Raw genomic sequence first — 24,143 nt, forward strand, 5'->3', positions numbered from 1 at the left:
TGTTTTCTCCTGCTTTTCCGCTGTTATTTCCGCTCCTATTACTTTTGGCCACGTGGAATTAAATGGCGGGAGTAATTGGTGTGTCAGTGTCTCAGCCGCTCCTGTTTGAAATTGTCTTCATATTAATATGGTCCACGTGACATACAGTATTTCCATCAGACTGAAAGGTTTTCATTATAGCATGCTTGGCATGAGGACATTCTAAACAATTATTTCTCGAAGCAATCAACCTTTAAAGGTCCCGCACAGTCATCCTATTTCCCAAATAAAAATAGCCTTTGAATGACCAAAAGATCACCCATAATAATTTTACGTTATTAAAATGCTCAGAAATTACGAAATGTTACCTTTTCCCTCATCTCTAACTATCAGGAAGCTTGAAAAAAACAGGCTGAGTGAGCAGGGAGCTTAGGGATGGAAGAACAAAAACCATATAGTGACTATTAGGTGTGTTACAGAAAATATACCGTTCACAAGTTGCATTGTCTAACGTTAACCCCCTGATCCTCCAACATTTTTGGCTACTATATATGGCAATGGCTATTTGCATATAGGCCTACTGCAACTCGGAGTACGGACCTGTGTAGAGTAGGGACCTGAGTCGTGCCTGTTAATGCAATAGAATCCTACTCCAATGCAGTCTGCCTAAAAGAAAATCTCTTGCACAGTTAGTTTTGCATACTGTCTTGCATAGTTAGTTTTGTTTCGGTATGTTACATTGAAAGTGGCTAATATTGCGTTGATTCGAGCACAATTCCCACAGTAGAGCGAAAAGTTGATAGTCTTAACTGAAGGGGAAAACTAGAAAGCAGAGTGAAGTTCAATCTCGTGTTTCTCTGCATGGGCTGATATTTATTCTGTGCGGCAGTCCAAGGGGAGATGCGCATGCACACAGCTTAGAGGGAACATAGATGCAGAGAGGCAGCTACAACAAAAACATCAGTTCAGTCTTTAGTAAAGCAGGCACATCACAGCAGTCTAGGTTGGGTCTGGACAAGACAAGACTAGATTTGAGAAGGTCATTGCACCTTTAAGGGATGCTCTGTACTTTTGTGTTAACGCTACTTGTTTCCCCCTCAATCTTCCTCCTGTTGTTTCTTGTACTCTGCCTGATTTTAACGGTTTGTGTCCTGTCCTTTCAGAATGCCGAGGCCAGCTATGACTTCAGCAGCAATGACCCATACCCGTATCCCCGCTACACGGATGACTGGTTTAACAGGTAAAGACTAACTGGCCAGCCAGTGTCCCTCTAAAGTAATCTGCCCCAAAGCATTCATCAATCAGCTATAGTTTTATTACTGTTTTTCAATTTGTGGGTGTGTGTGTGTGTGTTACCTGTTAGTGTATTCAATTATGTGTGTGTAAGTGTGTGTATACACTCATGAAAAAAGGTGCTATTTAGAACCTAAAAAGGTTATTTGGCTGTCCCCATAGGAGAACCCTTTGAAGAACCCTTTTGGTTCCAGGTAGAACCCTTTTGAGTTCCATGTAGAACCCATTCCACAGAGGGTTCTACATGGAACCCAAAATAGTTCTACATGGAACCAAAAAGGGTTCTATGGGGACAGCCCGAGAACCCTTTTGGAACCCTTTTTTCTAAGAGTGTACTTGTGTGTGCATGCATGAGTGTGTGCTTGTAGAGGAGTGAGTTAGGTGAGCCTAGGGTCGGATATACTCTGTTCTCCTTGGCTTGCCCATGGTATGGCAGGTCTCATAGTCTGTATTGATGTTCTCTCCACGTAGCTCTAGTCAGTGATATTTGTGGGCACTCATAGCTACTGCACTATTACTGAAGTGTTATTGTCCACAAAACATATGGCCCAAACTAGTTATTAAGGAGATTGATGGATATTATATTAGGGAAGGCAGGTACTGTGGGTCACAGTACATTGTGTGGGGCAATTGCAAACCCATGTATTCCTGCAAATCTCTGAGTTGAAGTGAAGATCGTCTGAAAAATGAAGGATCTACTTAATTAGATAGCTTGTCATCTGTAGAGTATTTACACATAGTTTATGTTGAGTGAACAACCGAGTGTTGCATTTCCTGGCCCTTTCCTTCCGGTGATGTAAATCTGCCTACACAATGCACTCTGTGAGATCATCTATGAGAGATACAGTGCTATGAAAAAGTATTTGCCCCCTTTCTAATTTTATCTACTTTTGCATATTTGTGATACTGAATGTTATCAGATCTTCAACCAAAACCTAATATTAGATAAAGGGAACATAAGTGAACAAATAACACAACAATTATATATTTATTTCATAAACAAAGTTATGCAACACCCAATTCCCCTGTGTGAAAAAGTAATTGCCCCCTTACACTCAATAACTGGTTGTGCCACCTTTAGCTGCAATGACTCCAACCAAATGCTTCCTGTAGTTGTTGATCAGTCTCTCACGTCGCTGTGGAGGAATTTTGGCCCACTCTTCCATGCAGAACTGCTTTAACTCAGTGACGTGTGGGTTTTCAAGCATGAACTGCTCGTTTCAAGTCCTGCCACATCTCAATTAGGATTAGGTCTGGACTTTGACTAGGCCATTCCAAAACTTCCAATTTGTTGCTTTTTAGCAATTTTCATGTAGACTTGATTGTGTGTTTTGGATCATTGTCTTGCTGCATGACCCAGCTGCGCTTCAGCTTCAGCTCACAGACGGATGGTCTGACATTCTCCTGTAGAATTCTCTGATACAGAGCAGAATTCATGGTTCCTTCTATTAAGGCAAGTCGTCCAGGTACTGAGGCAGCAAAGCATCCCCAAACCATCACACCACCACCACCATGCTTGACCTTTGGTATGATGTTCTTACTGTGGAATGTGGTGTTTGGTTTTCGCCAGGCATAATGGGACCCATCTCGTCCAAAAAGTTGACTCAAGTTTGCCAAAAAGCACCTGGATGATCATCAAGACTCTTGGAAGAACGTTCTATGGACAGATGATTCAAATGTATAACTTTTTGGACGAGATGGGTCCCATTATGCCTGGCGAAAACCAAACACCACATTCCACAGTAAGAACATCATACCAAAGGTCAAGCATGGTGGTGGTGGTGTGATGGTTTGGGGATGCTTTGCTGCCTCAGGACCTGGATGACTTGCCTTAATAGAAGGAACCAGCACCCCCCCCCTCTTGGGGGTGCCTCTCGCCTGTCCTACGACGGCCTGGTTGGCGCCGCTTCTCCTCTCCTGCCTGGGTCTCCCCCTTCATCGCCCTCCGGTAACGGACGGCCTCCTCCTCCGTGATCTGCCCCCAACAGAGGAGGACATCCACTAACGTTACCTCCGGCGTTTGCTCCTGGACACGCTGCTTGGTCCTGTATTGGTGGGATCTTCTGTCACGTTCGTCATAATGATTGGACCAAGGCGCAGCGTGATATGCGTACATCTTTTTAATAATGTACTGGCAACACGATACAAATAACAAAACAACAAACGATACGTGAAGTCCTCGGTTAACAACACAAACCAACACGGAACAAGATCCCACAAAACACAAGTGCACAACAGGCTGCCTAAGTATGGTTCCCAATCAGAGACAACAAGCAACAGCTGATTCTCGTTGCCTCTGATTGAGAACCAACCCGGCCAACCTAGAAAACACATGAACTAGAAACTGAACATAGAACACAAAACATAGACCCTACACACCCTGGCTCAACATACAAGAGTCCCCAGAGCCAGGGCGTGACAGATCAACAACTACAGGAAGCATTTGGTTGGAGTCATTGCAGTTAAAGGTGGCACAACCAGTTATTGAGTGTAAGGGGGCAATTTATTTTTCACACAGGGGAATTGGGTGTTGCATAACTTTGTTTATGAAATAAATATGTAATTGTTGTGTTATTTGTTCACTTATGTTCCCTTTATCTAATATTAGGTTTTGGTTGAAGATCTGATAACATTCAGTATCACAAATATGCAAAAGTAGAGAAAATTAGAAAGGGGGCAAATACTTTTTCATAGCACTGTACATAGCGATACGGAGGCCAGATTGGCATCGGTCCAATCTCTCCTGGCTGCAGTGCTCACAGAGGCAACCTTATGTCCGATAGCGCCCTATCTCTCTCCCATCGCTACTTCACACTGCATGACCCACTGCTGCTGATGGCACCTCAAGGACTAGATGATTAAACAGAGAGAACACCATCCACACTCACTGCTCTCCTCTCTCCTCCACACATATCTGTGTGTTTGTGTCTGTGTGTGTGTGTTGTATTGTATTTATTGTGCCTGTTCGTCAATGCATGCCTAGCTGTCAGCCAGGATGTGACACTAGACACCTCAGTGTTGCCGCTGCTGAGTTAGTGCAGCACAGGACTAGTTGGGTAATTAGTTGGTTGTATATAAACAGCAGACTGTCTGTGGCAAGGCATGCTGGGAGAGCAGAGAGGGTTCACTGCAACTACCCTGTGGGAAGCCCACACAGGGATACTCACACACACACACAAACATGCAGACACATACGCACGCACAACACAAGACTGCCCTCGTATGCTCTTCTAAAATGCTACCTCCTCAACCAACCATCTGATTTGAATGCAAATCGGAGATTCTATCAATTTCTTAATCTTCTTTCAAATGGATGAATGTGGTAGGAACTAGGGGTGTGGCGGCATGACATTTTGTCAGCCAGTTATTGTCATGCAAAAGCTGCCGGTCTCATGGTAATTGCCATTCATTAATATAAACATGTTTAGCATCTTCAGGCCTCCACGCATACAAGCTGCATACAAGCCGCTGATGCAACCCTTTGGAACATCTACATTTAACAAAGTCTAATAAATCAATTTAATTTACACAATCACAATTAATCCAGTATTTATTATAGTCAGGTCTAAAGAAACATGATGTGAAGAAAATGTATTTCAGAAGAACAGAATATTAGTTGACCTACTGTATGTTATCTGCCATAGGCTGTAGACTTGTTCATTTAGCTGACAAGATAAGTCCCGTGCCATTATTTTATATTATATTATTTTATAGTAAGAAGAAAATAATTGAACAATATGTGGTAAAAGACCTGATACATTGACGAGTAACCAAGTCCCACTATGTTTTCCAACTTTATCCCCATTCCCCAATCTACCTGTGTGTTTCTGTGTGTAGTCATGGAACAAGGTGTGCTGGTGAGGTGTCTGCAGCAGCCAACAACAACATCTGCGGAGTGGGAGTGGCCTACAACTCTAAGGTGGCAGGTATGTAGACAACTGTAATACTGTGGTAAATAACAGCTGGCTTTGAAGTAAAAGTACTAGTGATCACAGTAATGTTAGATAACGTGTAAAAGTGGCGGTGATAATAACAATACTAATGGTAGCTATACTCAATAAAAATAATATTATTGTCCATCTTACTTAACTCATAATTACCTAAAATTGTGAAATACATCTTGTAATTATAAAGTATGCCACACCGAATAATAATGGACACAGTATGTTCTCCACAGACACTCCCCAGTATTGACCAGCTTGACTGACCAGCTTGTGAACTCACAGACAAATTATACCAAATTACTGTAAATGTGAGAATGCAGCTGGAGCAAAATGACAACAAAATCAATGTAGACAATTCCATTCCTCCATTTCTTATTGAAGTATCCCTATGATATTGCTCTGGAATCAGCAATATAGAGGACAAGAAAATAACTATTGGCGATTTGATTTGTCCACTCATCCAGAAACCTGGCGTCAGTTCAGTTTGTCATCTAGTTTATCTTCAAACTGTCAACGCTTTGCTTTGGGTGAAATTCAAATTTCCAGTGGAAAGACTTCTTCATCAGTATGTTGTTAATATCCTCGAGGTCTTCCATTTCCATAGAGGTTGAAAGGAGTTGTGGAAGCACCCTATTGAAGGCTTTGATGTTAAAATTAATTGGTTTTGAGATTTCATTATGTACCCAACTTTTCCTCCAAATAGATGCATCAAGAGTGGCTGAATATGTTTCATATATACAGTTTGTATAAAGACGGGCCAAACATAAGGAGATGTAGGTTAAACTGTAGCACCAACACAAATTACCTCATCTTAATCAGAGTTAGATAAATTAGCCACCAGCCCCCTCTTCTTGTGCTCATCATCAGCACCTTTTATTGTCATGGCAATGCTACACAAGCCCATAAGGGCTCTTAGCAAAAAATAACCATATAAAGATACTCATATCAACTGGTTGGTAACCGGTACATTTAGTTATAAAGTACTTACTCCAGTTTTTAAAGCAATAGTCAAGCCATACAAAATATATTAGGTCAAAAGTGGCTTAGCATTATAATAATGTGTAACCAATGGCTTGACTGATTCATTTGATAGACAATGTGTATCTTACAATACCTGTCTCTCCCCACCCATCCTCTCCTCCACCCCCAGGTATCCGTATGCTGGACCAACCCTTCATGACGGACATCATTGAGGCATCATCCATCAGCCACATGCCCCAGGTCATTGACATCTACAGTGCCAGTTGGGGGCCCACCGACGACGGCAAGACAGTAGACGGACCCCGAGAGCTCACTTTGCAGGCCATGGCTGATGGAGTCAACAAGGTACACACACACAAACACACACTGGGCTGACTGGGGATAGCAGGCTTATATTTAGATTTGATTTGATTTATAGAGTACCTGTACTTGTCTTACTGGGGTAACTGGGTTCTTTGAAAAGGCATACAGTATATGAGACTCAAGTCACAGAATAGGAAAAAGAACAGCCTTGCTGTTACACACGTTCACAGACACCCCCAGACACACACAGTTAGTTAGCCTACTGCCAGTGCCAGTAGCAATTAGCTGCTTGATGATTCATAATACCATGCAGGGGGGTGGTCTGATCTGCTCTGACCTTGTCTCAGCCAGTGTTGCTGAGTAGGTGCAAAATGTGCTCTAAGCCTGGCTAAGATAAACACAACTAATTCTCTCATACTAATGATCACAGATGTAAACCATTACGTAGGCTAGGCATGATGCACGTTGTACAACAACAAAAATAGCACTTTATTTTCAACCAACCTAAGATGAGAATAATTAAATAAAAATGTTCTTCCATTAAACAGCCATGCATGCTTTTTTAAATTCTCTCCAACAGCTGGGGAACACTTGTCACCCCTGCCCCGGTACAATCACTTCACACTAAACGAGGCACTTAGTTTGCATCTTGAGCAAGGTGGATTCGTTTGGCAAATTGACGTGGATAATAATAAAATAAATCACATGGAATATTCTGGAAGTGGTGCTAGATACATAAGAGTGCTTCATTGGGGGAGCGCTGGAGACAGTAGCCATGCACATATGTAATCTCACTGTATTTCAAACAGCACTTTGCAATTGAAATGGAGAGGCAGGAATAGATGTGGAGAGAGGGACACGTAAATCAGGTTTACCTAGATCAGGGGTTACCAACCTAGGCGACCTTCCTTGATTTGAGGGGGAAAATATATACAGTTGCGGCCAAATATATTGGCACCCTTGCACTTTTCTTAAATAATTCAATAAACCCAGTCACTACAAAGATACAGCCGTCCTTTCTAACTCAGTTGACGGAGAGGAAGGAAACCGCTCAGGGATTTCACCATATCACTGTTATTTTACTTATCTATTGTTTACTTAACACTTATTTTTCTTAAAACTGCATTGTTGGTTAAGGGCTTGTAAGTAAGCATTTCACTGTAAGGTCTACACCTGTTGTATATACATGTAACAAATACAATTTGATGTGATTTGATTTGATTCACCTGTATCTTTGTAGTGACCGGCTGTATTGATACCATCCAAAGTGTGATTAATAATTCACCATTCTCAAAGGGATATTCAATGTCTGCTTTTACTTTTTTTTTTACCCATCAGCCAATAGGTGCCCTTCTTTGCGAGGCACTGGAAAATCTCCCTGGTATTTGTGGTTAAATCTTTTGTTTGAAATTCACTGCTCGACTTCAATGCACATTTCATGTGTTTTTTTGAAAGGGAAGTCATATGGGGGTTTTAAGGTAAGTGGTACGCTGTTCAGCTAAAATAGTGGAAACATTTTTAATCAATATGATTACATTTAGCATGATCACTTAGTGCTGACTTTTCAATATGACCCCAACTGGGATTTAAACTCATAATCTCTGAATTTGGGGTAAACTGACCTTTCTGCTGCACCACAAAGTCTCTAGCATTCTCAGAACTTCCCTACAGATTCATTACCTATTCATTACTTATTACTTATATTATTGACACAGACATGGTGGTGTAGCAGGAGCTTCAGAATGCTGTGAACCAAGATGTTGTGAGTTCAAATCCCATGTTAGGACATGTTAAATTTTTTTTTAATGTATGGATAAACATACACAATGTAATCATGTGTGTCAAATATGTACGTTGAGAAGGCTGATGACGTTTTGGGGACATCCCAATGACTCATTCGTGTTTGCAGGGCATCACCTGTGAAATCTCATTTGTGAGAAATATCATCACATAGGAAGGATTTCACATGTGAAGTCATGTGATTATTCTCAGTAAGGGAACAAACAAGAACCATTCCTGCGAGACTCTTATAAAGTTAAATCAAATCAAATCAAACTTTATTTGCCACATGCGCCGAATACAACAGGTGTAGACGTTACAGTGAAATGCTTACTTACAAGCCCTTAACCAACAATGCAGTTTTAAGAAAAATAAGTGTTAAGTAAAAAATAGATAAGTAAAAAATCAAATATAAAACAATTAAAGAGCAGCAGTAAATTAAAATAACAGTAGGGAGGCTATATACAGGGGGTACCGGTACAGAGTCAATGTGCGGGGGCACAGGTTAGTCGACGTAATTGAGGTAATATGCACATGTGGGTAGAGTTAAAGTGACTATGCATTGATAATAAACAGAGAGTAGCAGCAGCGTAAAAGAGGGGTAGTATGCAAATAGTCTGGGTAGAATAGTCAGGAGTCTTATGGCTTGGGGGTAGAAGCTGTTAAGAAGCCTTTTGGACCTAGACTTGGCGCTCCGGTACCGCTTGCCGTGCGGTAGCAGAGAGAACAGTCCATGTCTAGGTTGGCTGGAGTCTTTGACAATATTTAGGGCCTTCCTAAAAATGATGGTATTGGAGTTGTGCCTGGCCATGCAGTCATGGCTGAACAGGGAGTACAGGATGGGACTGAACACGCAGAACTGAGGGGCCCCCGTGTTGAGGATCAGCGTGGCAGATGTGTTGTAACCAACCCTTACCACCTGGGGGTGGCCCGTCAGGAAGTCCAGGATCAAGTTGCAGAGGGAGGTGTTTAGTCCCAGGGTCGTTAGCTTAGTGATGAGCTTTGAGGGCACTATGGTGTTGAACGCTGAGCTGTAGTCAATGAATAGCATTCTCAAGTAGGTGTTCCTCTTGTCCAGGTGGGAAAGGGCAGTGTGGAGTGCAATAGAGAATGCATCATATGTGGATCTGTTGGGGCGGTATGCAAAATGGAGTGGGTCTAGGGTTTCTGGTATAATGGTGTTGATGTGAGCCATGACCAGCCTTTCAAAGCACTTAATGGCTACAGACGTGAGTGCTAAGGGTTGGTTGTCATTTAGGCAGGTTATCTTAGTATTCTTTGGCACAGGGACTATGGTGGTCTGCTTGCAACATGTTGGTATTACAGACTCAGTCAGGGACAGGTTGAAAATGTCAGTGAAGACACTTGCTAGTTGGTCAGCGCATGCTCGGAGTACGTGTCCTGGTAATCCGTCTGGCCCTGCGGCCTTGTGAATGTTGACCTGCTTAAAGTCTTACTCACATCGGCTACGGAGAGCGCGATCACATAGTCATCCGGAATAGCTGATGCTCTCATGCATGCTTCAGTGTTTCTTGCCTCGAAGCGCGCATAGAAGTGATATAGCTCGTCTGGTAGGCTAGTGTCACTGGCGGTGTAGTACGATTCAATCATAGTCCTGTATTGACTCTTTGCCTGTTTGATGGTTCATCGGCGGGCATAGCGGGATTTCTTATAAGCGCCCGGGTTAGAGTCCCGCTCCTTGAAAGGGGCAGCTCTACCCTTTACCTCAGTGCGGATGTTGCCTGTAATCCATGGCTTCTGGTTGGGGTATGTACGTACGGTCACTGTGGGGACGACGTCATCGATGCACTTATTGATGAAGCCAGTGACTGATGTCGTGTACTCCTCAATGCCATCGGAAGATTCCTGGAACATATTCCAGTCTGTGCTAGCAAAACAATCCTGTTGCTTAGCATCTGCGTCATCTGACCACTTCCTTATTAACCGAGTCACTGGTGCTTCCTGCTTTAGTTTTTACTTATAAGCAGGAATCAGAAGGATAGAATTATGGTCAGATTTGCCAAATGGAGGGTGAGGGAGAGCTTTGTACCTGTCTCTGTGTGTGGAGTAAAGGTGGTCTAGAGTTTTTTTTTCCCTCTGGTTGCACATTTAAAATGCTGGTAGAAATTAGGTAGAACGTATTTAAGTTTCCCTGCATTAAAGTCCCCGGCCACTAGGAGCGCTGCCTCTGGATGAGCGTTTTCCTGTTTGCTTATGGCCTTATACAGCTCATTGAGTGCAATCTTAGTGCGAGCATCGGTTTGTGGTGGTAAATAAACAGTTACGAAAAATATAGATGAAAACTCTCTTGGTATATAATGTGGTCTACAGCTTATCATGAGATACTCTACCTCAGATGAGCAAAACCTTGAGACTTCCTTAATATTAGATTTCATGCACCAGCTGTTGTTTACAAATATACACAGACCACCACCCCTTGTCTTACCAGAGTCAGCCATTCTATCCTGCCAGTGTAGCGTATATATCCCGCCAGCTGTATGTTATCCATGTCGTCGTTCAGCCACGACTCGGTGAAACATAAGATATTAGTTTTTAATGTCCCGTTGGTAGGATATCTCTGATCGTGGGTTGTCCATTTTGTTTTCCAATGATTGTACATTGGCTAATAGGACTGATGGTAGATGCAGATTACGTGCTCACCTCGGATCCTTACAAGGCACCCCGACCTACGTCCACGATATCTCTGTCTCTTTCTCATGCGAATGACGGGGATTTGGGCCTTGTCTGGTGACTGTAGAATATCCTTTGCGTCCGACTCATTGCTTTGGCATGCAGCAGGGAGAAGGGAATTATAATTATAATATTCAGCCCAACGGAACAACGGCCACAAAAGGCACGGATTTCTTACGGGGATTATGGCCACACAAAGGGAATGCAGCCGGGAAATTCGAGGCATTATCAAGCGCTTGTCAAATTGTGAATGAGAGACTGATGAACTGTGTACAGCAAAAAACAAAGCAGAGCTCATGCCTTTAATGCGACTTCATTTTATCGCTGAGTGCAAGGTCTCTCTCCATTCAGAGACATCAGTATCAATCCCGTCTGTCAGTCTTGCAAGTCTCCCAAGTGCTGGCTCCATACATGTATCTGTGAACACATACAGACATTGTTACTGTTCTATTACCAATGGCAGTTCTGACACACAAACATATACTATGTTGAAGTTTGAACAGGTCAGACATATCCTACCTAATTCTGGTCTCACCATCGACGACCATTGGTGAGCAGGCAAGAGGTGAGGATGGGGATGAGGTCTTTACCAGCGCCCCATTGTTGGTCATGGTAGCCTAGATCAAACACACACATACACACACACAGAGCAACTATGATGTTGATACGATATGGATTACAATAATCATCCTGAATATTAAGGCTACACTCACTTCATGTTACACACATAGACACTCAACCATGCAAATTGGCTGGGTTATCATACACACTTTCACTAAATCACATCCAATATCACACACATCAACCTACTCAGATCTACTACACACATACTAAACAAAATGTTATAACATCTGTGGCATTGGCTCACAGGCAAGAAAAAAAAAAAACTAAAAGCGAACAAAAATAACATGAAAACACCAGTTGCTTTGTGCATATTGGTAGAACCTGTTTCTTGAATTCTAAACATCAGACATTTGAAATCTCTATTTTTGACCATCATGATACCTCCTATGGCAGTAATTTTAAAAGCAAAAATTATGGTAAGTTAGACTGAGAATAGTATCTAGTTATGGTAAGGGATGAAATAAGTATAGCCAGTTATAATTGTAACGGCTTATCAGATTATAAGAAAAGACGATCAGTCTTTACATGGCTAAAAGAAAAGGAATATAACATATACTGTTAACAGGAAACTTACTCTACATCTTTAGATGAAGTTGTGTGGAAAAAGGAATGGGGCTTTGAAATAATTTTCTGTCATGAAAAAAGGAACTCAAAAATGTACCTTCAGAGGTAATTCAATTCAATATTCATCAGTAAAGAAAAAAGCAGTTTCTGTCTAAAGAGACAAGACCAACAAGGGAAATATAGGAACTAACAGTACAGGTAGATAGCAATAAAAACGGTACTACAGAGATACAAAACAAGTTAGAGGAAAAACAAAAAGAACTGGAGGAACTTATTCAAGAACGATCTAATGTAATCTATTACAAAAATAAAGCAAACTGGATGGAATATGGAGAAAAATGCACCGAATTGTTCCTGAATCTTCAACACGGGAACGCTACCAAAAATAATTTGCAGAAGCTCTTACTAAAGACGGAGTCATCCATGATTCTCCTAATTATATTTTAAAAGAGGAAGCTAAATAATAGATTTTAAGCAGATGTTTTCTTTTCCGTCTCCTCCTCACACTCTGAATGACGATTACTGTAAGGAATCCCCCCCGAAAATATGAAAAATTAACAAAATGCACAAAAAGATCAGTGAGAAGGCCAAATTACAGAGGAATAACGTTTTGAGGCTATTAAATCATTTCAATCTGGAAAAACCCCAGGGCTCGATGGTATACCGGTAGAGGTATATCAAGCCTTTTTTGATATACTCACAGCTCCATTATTAGCTTGTGTTACCTACTCCTATAAAAATGGTAGTCTGCCAGGCACTCAGCATGAAGGTCTGATTTCACTATTATTAAAACAAGATCTGGATGGCAAATATAAAGATCCAGTCCAACTAAAAAACTGCGAGGCCTCTTACACTTCAATGTTGTGATGAAAAGATACTAGCAAAATACATAGTACTCAGAATTAAAACGTTTTACCAGGTATTGTTCATCAGACAGGTATAATACATTACCGATAAATTGGAGATAATATATGACAACTACTGGAAATAATAGAACAACATGAAACATCTAAGAAGCCAGGCCTAGTGTTCATACTGGATTTTGAAAAGGCCTTTGATAAAGCAAGACTGGATTTTATATGTAAATGCCTGGATGTTTTCAATTTCAGTAAGTCTCTTACTCAATTCAGTAAGTCTCTTACTCACCTGGACTCCTTTACTTTGTTGATAGCCCCTTCTATATCTGTCTGTTCCCCAGTTTGATCCCGGTGTCTGCATTGATGTTGTTTCGTTTCCCCTGTCCAGAGGCTGTCTGTGTTTTACTCCATGTCTTTTAATTATTAAATCATCACCCTGTACTTGCTTCCCGTCTCCCAGCGTCTGTCGAACCGAGATCGTTACAGTGGGGGTATACAGAAGATATCCCTATTTGGTAAAAGACCAAGTCCATATTATGGAAAGAACAGCTCAAATAAGCAAAGAGAAACGGTAGTCCATCATTACTTTAAGACATGAAGGTCAGTCAAAACAGAACATTTCAAGAACTTTGAAAATTTCTTCAAGTGCAGTTGCAAAAACCACCAAACGTTATGATGAAACTGGCTCTCATGAGGACCGCCACAGGAAAGGAAGACCCAGAGTTAGCTCTGCTGCAGAGGATAAGTTCATTAGAGTTACCAGCCTCAGAAATTGCAGCCCAAAGATATGCTTCACAGAGTTCAAGTAACAGACACATCTCAACATCAACTGTTCAGAGGGGACTGTTTGAAACCACTGCTAAAGGACACCAATAAGAAGAATAGACCTGCTTGGGCCAAGAAACATGAGCAATGGACATTAGACCGGTGGAAATGTGTCCTTTGGTCTGGAGTCCAAATTTGAGATTTTTGGTTCCAACCACCGTGTCTTTGTGAGACGCGGAGTGGGTGAACGGATGGTCTCCGCATGTGTAGTTCCCACCGTAAAGCATGGAGGAGGTGTGGGGGTGCTTTGCTGGTGACACTCTGTGTGATTTATTTAGAATTCAAGGCACACTTAACCAGCATGGCTACCAAATCATTCTGCAGCGATACGCCATCCCATCTGGTTTGGGCTTAGTGGGACTATCATTTGTTTTTCAACAGGACAATGACCCAACACACCTCCAGGCTGTGTACGGGCTATTTTACCAAGAAGGAGAGTGATGGAGTGCTGCATCAGATGACCTGGCCTCCACAATCCCCCGACCTCAACCCAAATGAGATGGTTTGGGATGAGTCGGACGGCAGAGTGAAGGAAAAGCAGCCAACAAGTGCTCAGCATATGTGGGAACCCTTCAAGACTGATGGAAAACAATTCCAGGTGAAGCTGGTTGAGAGAATGCCAAGAGTGTGCAAAGCTGTCATCAAGGCAAAGGGTAGCGATTTGAAGAATCTCTAATATAAAATATATTTTGATTTGATTAACACTTTTTTGGTTACTACATGATTCCATATGTGTTATATCATAGTTTTGATGTCTTCACTATTATTCTACAATGTAGGAAAAAAAAAACTTGAATGAGTAGGTGTGTCCAAACTTTGGACTGGTACTGTACATGATGGGGTGTTCCTCCCCATCATGTACCTGGGACAGGACGGCCCCTAGTCCCGTGTTGCAGGCATCCATCTGCACCAGCATCGGTACCTGGAAATCGGGCGTCATGAGAATCGGATGGGAGCACAGGGCCTCCTTCAGACGCCTGAACGCCGCTTCGGCCTCATCCAACCACTTCACTGTTTTCGGGAGGCGGGCCCTGGTCAGATCGGTAAGGGGGGAGGCTATAGCTGCAAAGTTAGGGATAAACCGCCTATAGTATCCCGCCAGCCCCAGGAAGGACTTGACCTGTGTCTTGGTGAGGGGAACGGGCCAGTCACGAACAGCCTGGACCTTCCTCTCCTGGGGCTTGACGTTCCCACTTCCGATCAAATACCCCAGGTACTCCACCTCCTCGAACTCCAGCTTGCATTTCTTGGGATTCGCTGTCTACCTGGCTTGCCTGAGCGCATCCAGTACCACCTGGAGGCGCATCAGGTGCTCTTCCCAACCTTGGCTGTGGATGATGATGTCATCCAAATAGGCACACCTGTTAATTGAAATGAATTCCAGCTGTATATGGGGAGTTTCTCCCATTCTTCTCTGCAGATCCTCTTAAGCTCTTTCAGGTTGGATGGGGAGTGTCGCTACACTGCTATTTTCAGGTCTCTCCAGAGATGTTTGATCGGGTTCTGGCTGGGCTACTCAAGGACATTCAGAGACTTGTCCCAAAGCCACTCCTGCGTTGTTTTGGCTGTGTGCTTAGGGTTTTTGTCCTGTTGGAAGGGGAACCTTGGCCCCAGTCTGAGGTCCTGGGCGCTCTGGAGCAGGTTTTGATCAAAGATCTCTCTGTACTTTGCTCCATTCATCTTTCTCTCAATCCTGACTAGTCTCCCAGTCCCTGCCGCTGAAAAACATACCCATAGCATGATGCTGCCATCACCATGCTTCACCATAGGGATGGTGCCAGGATTCATCCAGACGGGGACCTTCAATGCTGCAGACATTTTTTGCTACTCAATTTCGAGTCTCATAGCAAAGGGTCTGAATACTTATGTAAATAAGGTATTTGTTTTTTTGTTTTTTTATAAATTAGCAAACATTTCTAAAACCTGTTTTTGCTTTGTCATTATAGGGTATTGTGTATAGAGTGATGAGGGGGAAAAAACTATTTAATCAATTTTAGAAAAGGCTGTAACGTAACAAAATGTGGAAAAAGTCAAGGGGTCTGAATACTTTCCCATTGCACTGTATGTAACTGATTGTCAGTAACAGAAGATAAGAGCTATCATACCACAAAGCTGTGTCAAATACCAGAGCTGGAGGAAAATAAGAAACCTTGAGTTACAAACTAAAAGCTTGACACTGGTGTTTCTCTACATTATACCATTATGTTTCTCAGTACATCTGAAGAAAACTCTATTGTCATTATCTATTATTCTCAACAGTGTGAGGCACTCAACAGCACATTTTCGGTTGTATTATTTGAAGGTAGTAGCAGTGGTAGTAGTCACAGTAGCAGTTATAGTGATAGTCAGGAAACTTTGAATTACCATGATTGCAATGGCCAAGCTTTGCAGTCTTGTATGATAATTGTTGGACCATTGTAAAATAATGTAACTAGTCTTACCACTACAGCACTACTGCCAATGTACTGCTATCACTATAGATGTAGGATCTTAATTTGAGCCAGTTTGCTACAGCAGGAAAATAAACCTGCAGCAACAGGACATGTGAATTGTTATGTGCATTATAATTAATGACATTTTTTGTAGGTGTTGATACATTTTCCGTAAATTAAAATCAAGTCTGAAATTAAGTGGAAATTACAAACATCAGAAGCCTTTTTAAACCTCAAATACACTATAAGTTTTACATTTCCTGCATTGCAGAAAAGTTATCCTGCAACAGGGTGATGTGTTGTCTTGTAGGGCAGAGGAGGGAAAGGCAGTATCTACGTATGGGCCTCTGGAGACGGCGGTAGCTATGACGACTGTAACTGCGACGGTTACGCCTCCAGCATGTGGACCATCTCCATCAACTCAGCCATCAACGACGGCCGCACGGCCCTGTATGACGAGAGCTGCTCTTCCACCCTCGCATCCACCTTCAGCAACGGACGCAAGAGGAACCCTGAGGCTGGTGTGGTGAGTGAGAGAGTGAGTGAGAGAGTGAGAGAGTGAGTGAGTGAGTGAGTGAGTGAGTGAGTGAGTGAGTGAGTGAGTGAGTGAGTGAGTGAGTGAGTGAGTGAGTGAGTGAGTGAGTGAGATCTCCATCTGACCTTAGTCATACTACAGTAATTCTGGTCATACTAATCCCTTTCACTCACTGGAGTTTTCCCTTGCCACTTTACCCTATAGTAGCTTGTTATTGTTTTTTTTTGTGTATGTCATTCGTAGGCAATGTTTTAAAAAAGCATTGTACAAATACAGTTAGATTTGATCGTGTTCAGTGAAGGCTACTCCATTTTTTACAGGGAATATTCGGACAAATAAATCTCTCTCTCAGTGTATTGATTATCAAGAGATGGCACTCTCATACACTACATGACCAAAAGGATGTGGACACCTGCTTGTCGAACATCTCATACCAAAATCATGGGCATTAATACGAAGTTGGTCCCCCCTTTGCTGCTATAATAGTCTCCATTCTTTTGGGAAGGCTTTCCACTAGATGTTGGAACATTGCTGCGGGGACGTGCTTCCATTCAGCCACAAGAGCATTAGTGAGGTCGGGCACTGATGTTGGGTGATTAGGCCTGGCTCGCAGTCGGCGTTCCAATTCTTCCCAAAGATGTTTGATGGACTGCCAGATGGTGAAGCGTGAATCATTACTCCAGAGAACGCGTTTCCACTGCTCCAGAGTCCAATGGCGGCGAGATTTACACCACTCCAGCCGACGCTTGGCATTGTGCATGGTGATCTTAGGCTTGTTTGTGGCTGCTCGGCCATGCAAACCAATTTCATGAAGCTCCCGACGAGCAGTTCTTGTGCTGACGTTGCCTCCAGAGGCCGTTTGGAACTCGGTAGTGAGTGTTGCAACCGAGGAGAGATTATTTTTACGCGCTACACTCTTCAGCACTCGGCGGTCCCGTTCTGTGAGCTTGTGTGGCCTACCACTTTGCAGCTTAGCCGTTGTTGCTCCTAGACGTTTCCACTTAAAAATAACAGCACTTACAGTTGACCGGGGTAGCTCTAGCAGGGCAAAAATGTGACTTGTTGGAAAGTTGGCATCCAATGACGGTGCCACGTTGAAAGTCACTGAGCTCTTCAGTAAGGCAATTCTAATGCTAATGTTTGTCTATGGAGATTGCATGGCTGTGTGCTCGAATTGATACACCTGTCAGCAATGGGTGTGGCTGAAATAGCCGAATCCACACATTTGAAGGAGTGTCCACATACTTTTGGACATATAGTGTACATGAGAACCGTATTTGACAGCACTGACTAATTAGATAATTGGATATTATCTCTGGTTATCTGTAATTAAACTCAACATCTGAATCAAATGTTTACTGAATAATTTGCATTCTTGAAGTATTTTCTTCTCCACTTTCCTCTCCTCTCCCCTCCTCTCCTCTCTTCTTGTTGAATGTTGTGAGCTCACTGATAAGACTACATTCTTCATCTTCCATGGTTGTGTTATGGTAGGCCACCACAGACCTGTATGGAAACTGCACCCTGCGCCACTCTGGAACATCAGCAGCAGCTCCAGAAGCAGCCGGAGTGTTTGCCTTGACGTTGGAGGCCAAGTATGTACACACACACCTCATCTGCCCTCCTCATCATTTGTCCCACACACCCCATGGACTAATGCTGCCGCTTAAAATATTTATTCAGCCATTACCAGTCAGTGTCTGAAGGTCTTACTCCTACACTGAATATGGCTACTGCTGTTCTCACTCTATTAACATGGATGAGATGTTTTTCCTAACTGCAGCTCCACAGTGACTGAAACCATGACTGTCTCATTACAAACAACCTATTTATTTCTTTGTCTTTCTCTCCCAGAGTCAAATTCAAGTTCAAATGTCTTTATTCTCTCTCTCTCTTGATATCCCTCTAGTGGTGAGGGGCTGTGCTTTGGCAAAGTGGGTGGGGTTATATCCTGCCTTGTTGGCCCTGTCTGCGGATATTGTCAGACGGGGCCACAGTGTCCCCTGACCCCCCCTGTCTCAGCCTCCAGTATCTATGCTGCAATAGTCTATGGCTAGGGTCAGTCTGTTATATCTGGTGTAATTCTCCTGTCTTATCTGGTGTCCTGTGTGAATTTAAGTATGCTCCCCCTCCAGTTTCAACTGTTCTGCCTGCGGCTATGGAACCCTGAGCTGTTCACCGGACGTGCTACCTTGTTGTCTCTCTCTCTCTCTCTCTCTCTCTCTCTCTCTCTCTCTCTCTCTCTCTCTCTCTCTCTCTCTCTCTCTCTCTCTCTCTCTCTCTCTCTCTCTCTCTATCAGAGCCTTTCTTCTTCTTATCAATTCAATTTCAATTTAAGGGCTTTATTGGCATGGGAAACGTGTGTTAACATTGCCAAAGCAAGGGAAGTAGATAGTAAACAAAAGTGAAATAAACAATAAATATTAACAGTAAACATTACACTCAGAAGTTTCAAAAGAATAAAGACATTTCAAATGTCATATTATGTATATATACAGTGTTGTAACAATGTGCAAATAGTTAAAGTACAAATGGGAAAATAAATAAACATAAATATGGGTTGTATTTACAATGGTGTTTGTTCTTCACTGGTTGCCCTTTTCTTGTGGCAACAGGTCACAAATCTTGCAGCTGTGATGGCACACTGTGGTTTTTCACCCAGTAGATAAGGGAGTTTATCAAAATTGGGTTTGTTTTCGAATTCTTTGTGGATCGCTGTAATCTGAGGGAAATATGTGTCTCTAATATGGTCATACATTTGGCAGGAGGTTAGGAAGTGCAGCTCAGTTTCCACCTCATTTTGTGGGCAGTGTGCACATAGCCTGTCTTCTCTTGAGAGCCAGGTCTGCCTACGGCGGCCTTTCTCAATAGCAAGGCTATGCTCACTGAGTGTGTACATAGTCAAAGCTTTCCTTAAGTTTGGGTCAGTCACAGTGGTCAGGTATTCTGCCACTGTGTACTCTCTGTTTAGGGCCAAATAGCATTCTAGTTTGCTCAGTTTTTTTGTTTGTTCTTTCCAATGTGTCAAGTAATTTTTGTTTTCTCATGATTTGGTTGGGTCTAATTGTGTTGTTGTTGTTGTTGTCCTGGGCTGTGTGGGGTCTGTTTGTGTTTGTGAACATAGGCCCAGGACAAGCTTACTTAGGGGACTCTTCTCCAAGTTCATCTCTCTGTAGGTGATGGCTTTGTTATGGAAGGTTTGGGAATCGCTTCCTTTTAAGTGGTTATAGAATTTAACGGCTCTTTTCTGGATTTTGATAATTAGCGGGTATTTGCCTAATTCTGCTCTGCATGCATTATTTGGTGTTTTACGTTGTACACGGAGGATGTTTTTGCAGAATTCTGCATGCAGAGTCTCAATTTGGTGTTTGTCCCATTTTGTGAATTCTTATCTCCCCCCATTGCTCTCCTCCTCTAAAGACCACTTAATATCTTCTCTTTGCATAGAATCACTTATTTACCAAACCTGCCATTAGGCCCACAGACCTACTCCATGAAAATAGGGAAAGTTGTTTGTTGTCTAATTTTTTACTGTTGCCCAGTTATCCCTAAGTCTATGTGTTCGTGCCAGGGATACAAATAATAGTGTGTTCTTTATACCTCGTTACATGGCAGAAAAAATTAAAAGGTTTATACTGAAGACTGCTTTCAAAGTGCACGTTCATGTTTTATTAATTACCGAAAGGCCCATATACATGAACCAGAGCGACTCAGCACTAGCTGGTGATGTAAGATGCTGGAGTGTTCTCCCAGCATTGCCAGCTGGGACGCGTATGTCACGATGTTGACAAGTAAAGAGGAGGAATACCTCAGCCCATTTCCACAATGATAGAATCCATAATAATAATGCTTAGTTTTGTTTTGGGATTTTATTATGTTCAACATTAGCACTGTGGCAACAACGACATTTAAAAATCTTTCATTTCAAACATCATGAATTCACAGCCGATGTGAAAACGTAGCTTAATTTCGACCTTATGGTCGTGAAAATGTAAAACATATGCTAGTGAAAGCAATTGGCACATTTAATCTGAATAATTTAACATACTTGACTTGATAGTTACTGTAGATACTGTGGGAGCATGTAGGGTGGAGTCCTGCCACTGACCAGAGCTAGACCAGGCTCCGGGATACAGGGATAAGGTCCAAAAACTATATAAAAGTAAAATGTTCAGAATATACCATCTTAAGTACAAGAAGAACTAGGGTTTCTATAAAGATTTCACCTACTCTCCCCAATCATTTTCAATCATTTTAACTCAGTCTTTTTTAGATACTCTTAAAAATAAAGGTTTAAGTTAGAACCATATGAGGTTTTTGGCTCCACAAAGAACCTTATGCAAGCCAATTCTTCCAAGAACCTTTCTTTAAAAAAGCAAACCTTAATAAAGAAAACGCTACCAAAGTTTAATCAACACATCGCCTGCGCTACTCACTCATCAATAATTCTTGACCATTGCTACTCCCCCTTCTGGGACAGCTACAAGGCCCTCCCCCACCCTCCCTTCGGCAAATCAGATCACGCCTCCATTCTGCTCCTCCCTTTCTATAGGCAGAAACAGGTAGTTCCCATGGTAAGGACTGTTCAACGTTGGTCTGACCAATCGAAATCTATGCTTCGTATTGTTCATGTGGACTGGGATATATTCCGTGTTGCCTCTGAGAATAACATTGACTTATACACTGACTCTGTGATTGAGTTAATCAGGAAGTGCATAGAGGATGTTGTTCCCACTGTGACAATTAGAACTCATCCAAACCAAAACACGTGGCTAGATAGCAGCATTCGCACAAAACTGAAAGCGCAAACCATCGCATTTAACCACGGCAAGGTGACTGGGAATATGGACAAGCACAAACAACCTAGCTATGCCATCCATAAGGCAATCAAACAGGCAATAGAGCCGCAATTCAACGGTTCAGGCACAAGACATATGTGGCAGGGAATCCAGACAATCACGGATCATAAAGGGAAAACCAGCTACACAGCGGACACCGACACCTTGCTTCCGGACAAGCTAAACACCTTCTTCACCCGCTTCAAGGAAAACACAGTGCTGCCAATGCGGGCCACCGATGCTCACAAGGACTGTGAGCTCTCGTTCTCCATGGCCGACATGAGTACGAAATTTAAGCGTGTTAACCCTCACAAAGCTAGATGCATCCTCAGAGCATGTGCAGACCAGCTGGCTGGAGTGTTTACGAACATATTAAATCTCTCCCTATCCCAATCCCCACTTGCTTCAAGATGTCCACAACTATTCCTGTACACAAGAAAGTGAAGGTAACTAAACTAAATATGCTCAGCCCCCTCCTGTACTCCCTGTTCACCCATAACTGCGTGGCCACGCACGTCTCCATCGCAATCATCAAGTTTGCAGATTATACAACAGTGATAGGCCTGATTACCAACAACGACGAGACAGCCTACAGGGAGGAGGTGAGGGCCCTAGCGGAGTGGTGCCAGAAAATGACCTCTCCCTCAACGTCAACAAAATGAAGGAGCTGATCGTGGACTTCAGGAGACATCAGATGGAGCTCGCCCCCAACCACATCGATGGGACCACAGTGGAAAGATTGAAAAGTTTCAAGTTCCTCGGCATGAACATCACTGACAAACTTAAATGGTTCATCCACACAGACAGTGTGGTGAAGAAGACACAACAGCGCCTCTTCATCCTCAGGAGGCTGAAGAAATTCAGCTTGGCCTCTAAGACCCTCATGAACTTCTACAGATGCACAATTGAGAACATCCTGCCGGGCTGTATCACCGCCTGGTACGGCAACTGCACCGTCCGCAACCGCAGGGCTCTCCAGAGGGTGGTGCATTCAGCCCAACAAATCACTGGGGGCACACTGCCTGCCCTCCACGACATCAACCGCTGTCACAGGAAGGCCACGAAGATCATCAAGGACCTCAGCCGCTTGAGCCACGTTCTGTTCACCCCACTGCAATCTAGAAGGCAGAGACAGTATAGGTGCATCAAAGCTGTGACAGAGAGACTGAAAAACAGATTCCATCTACAGGTCATCAGACTCTTAAATAATCACCACTAGCCTCCACCCAGCACACTTCCCTGAACATTAGTCACTGTTACTAGCCGGCTACCACCCAGTACTCAAACTTGCACCTTAGAGACTGCTGCCCAATGCATATAGTCATTGAACACTTGTCAATTTAATAATGTTTACTTATTGTTGTACACCGAACACAAATATAAACACAACATGTAAAGTGTTGGTCCCATGTTTCATGAGCTGAACTAAAAATCCCAGAAATGTTCCATACTCACAGAAATATTATTTATCTCCAATTATGTACACAAATGTGTTTACATCCCTGTTAGTGAGCATTTCTCCTTTGCCAAGATATTCCATCCACCTGACAAGTGTGGCATATCAAGAAGCTGATTAAACAGCATGATCATTACACAGGTGCACCTTGTGCTGGGGACAATAAAAGGCCACTCTAAAATGTGCAGTTTTGTCACACAACACAATGCCACAGATGTCTGAAGTTTTGAGGGAGCGTGTAATTGCCATGCTGACTGCAGGAATGCCCACTAGAGCTGTTGCCAGAGAATTGAGTGTTCATTTCTTTACCATAAGCTGCCTCCAACGTCGTTTTAAAGAATTTGTCAGTACATCCAACCGGACTCACAATCGCAAACCACGTGTAACCACACCAGCCCAGGACCTCCACATCCGGCTTCTTCACCTGTGGGAACGTTTGACACAAGCCACTTGGACAGTTGATGAAACTTTGGGTTTGCACAACCGAATAATTTCTGCACTAACTGTCAGAAACCATCTCAGGGAAGCTCATCTGCATGCTCGTCGTCTTCACCAGGGTCTTGACCTGACTGCAGTTTGGCGTCGAAACCAACTTCAGTGGGAAAATGCTCACCTTCGATGGCCACTGGCACACTGGAGAAGTGTGCTCTTCACAGATGAATCCTGGTTTCAAGATCTGTTTCTCAAAAGTTCAGTTTTAGGCAAAAAAAAGAAAAAAAAAAGGAAAACATTTGTGGACACCCCTTCAAATTAGTGGATTCGGCTATTTCAGCCACAATGTTGCTGACCGGTGTATAAAATCGAGCACAAAGCATGCAATCTCCATAGACAAACATTGGCAGTAGAATGGCCTTACTGAAGAACTCAGTGACTTTCAACGTGGTGCCGTCATAGGATGCAACCTTTCCAACAAGTCAGTTCATAAAATTTCTGCCCTGCTAGAGCTGCCCCGGTTAACTGTAAGTGCTGTTAATGTGACGTGGAAACGTCTAGGAGCAACAACGGCTCAGCCGCGAAGTGGTAGGCCACACAAGCTCACAGA

At 42.8% G+C, this 24,143-nt stretch overlaps 1 protein-coding gene across 1 annotated transcript in view; it reads left to right on the top strand.

The window, feature by feature from the left end:
* The window catches only part of LOC121570819 (neuroendocrine convertase 2-like), a 112,782-nt gene that overhangs the window by 65,631 nt on the left and 23,008 nt on the right, over positions 1 to 24,143 (top strand). Inside the window, exons 6-10 of the mRNA XM_041882208.1 lie at positions 1,143 to 1,219; positions 5,110 to 5,198; positions 6,367 to 6,542; positions 16,583 to 16,798; positions 18,302 to 18,402. Coding sequence (XP_041738142.1) covers positions 1,143 to 1,219; positions 5,110 to 5,198; positions 6,367 to 6,542; positions 16,583 to 16,798; positions 18,302 to 18,402 — 659 coding nt within the window. The remainder of the gene's footprint in view (positions 1 to 1,142; positions 1,220 to 5,109; positions 5,199 to 6,366; positions 6,543 to 16,582; positions 16,799 to 18,301; positions 18,403 to 24,143) is intronic.

This window comes from Coregonus clupeaformis, chromosome 1 (genome assembly GCF_020615455.1).
Source record: "Coregonus clupeaformis isolate EN_2021a chromosome 1, ASM2061545v1, whole genome shotgun sequence".
NCBI classification, from domain to species: domain Eukaryota; kingdom Metazoa; phylum Chordata; class Actinopteri; order Salmoniformes; family Salmonidae; genus Coregonus; species Coregonus clupeaformis.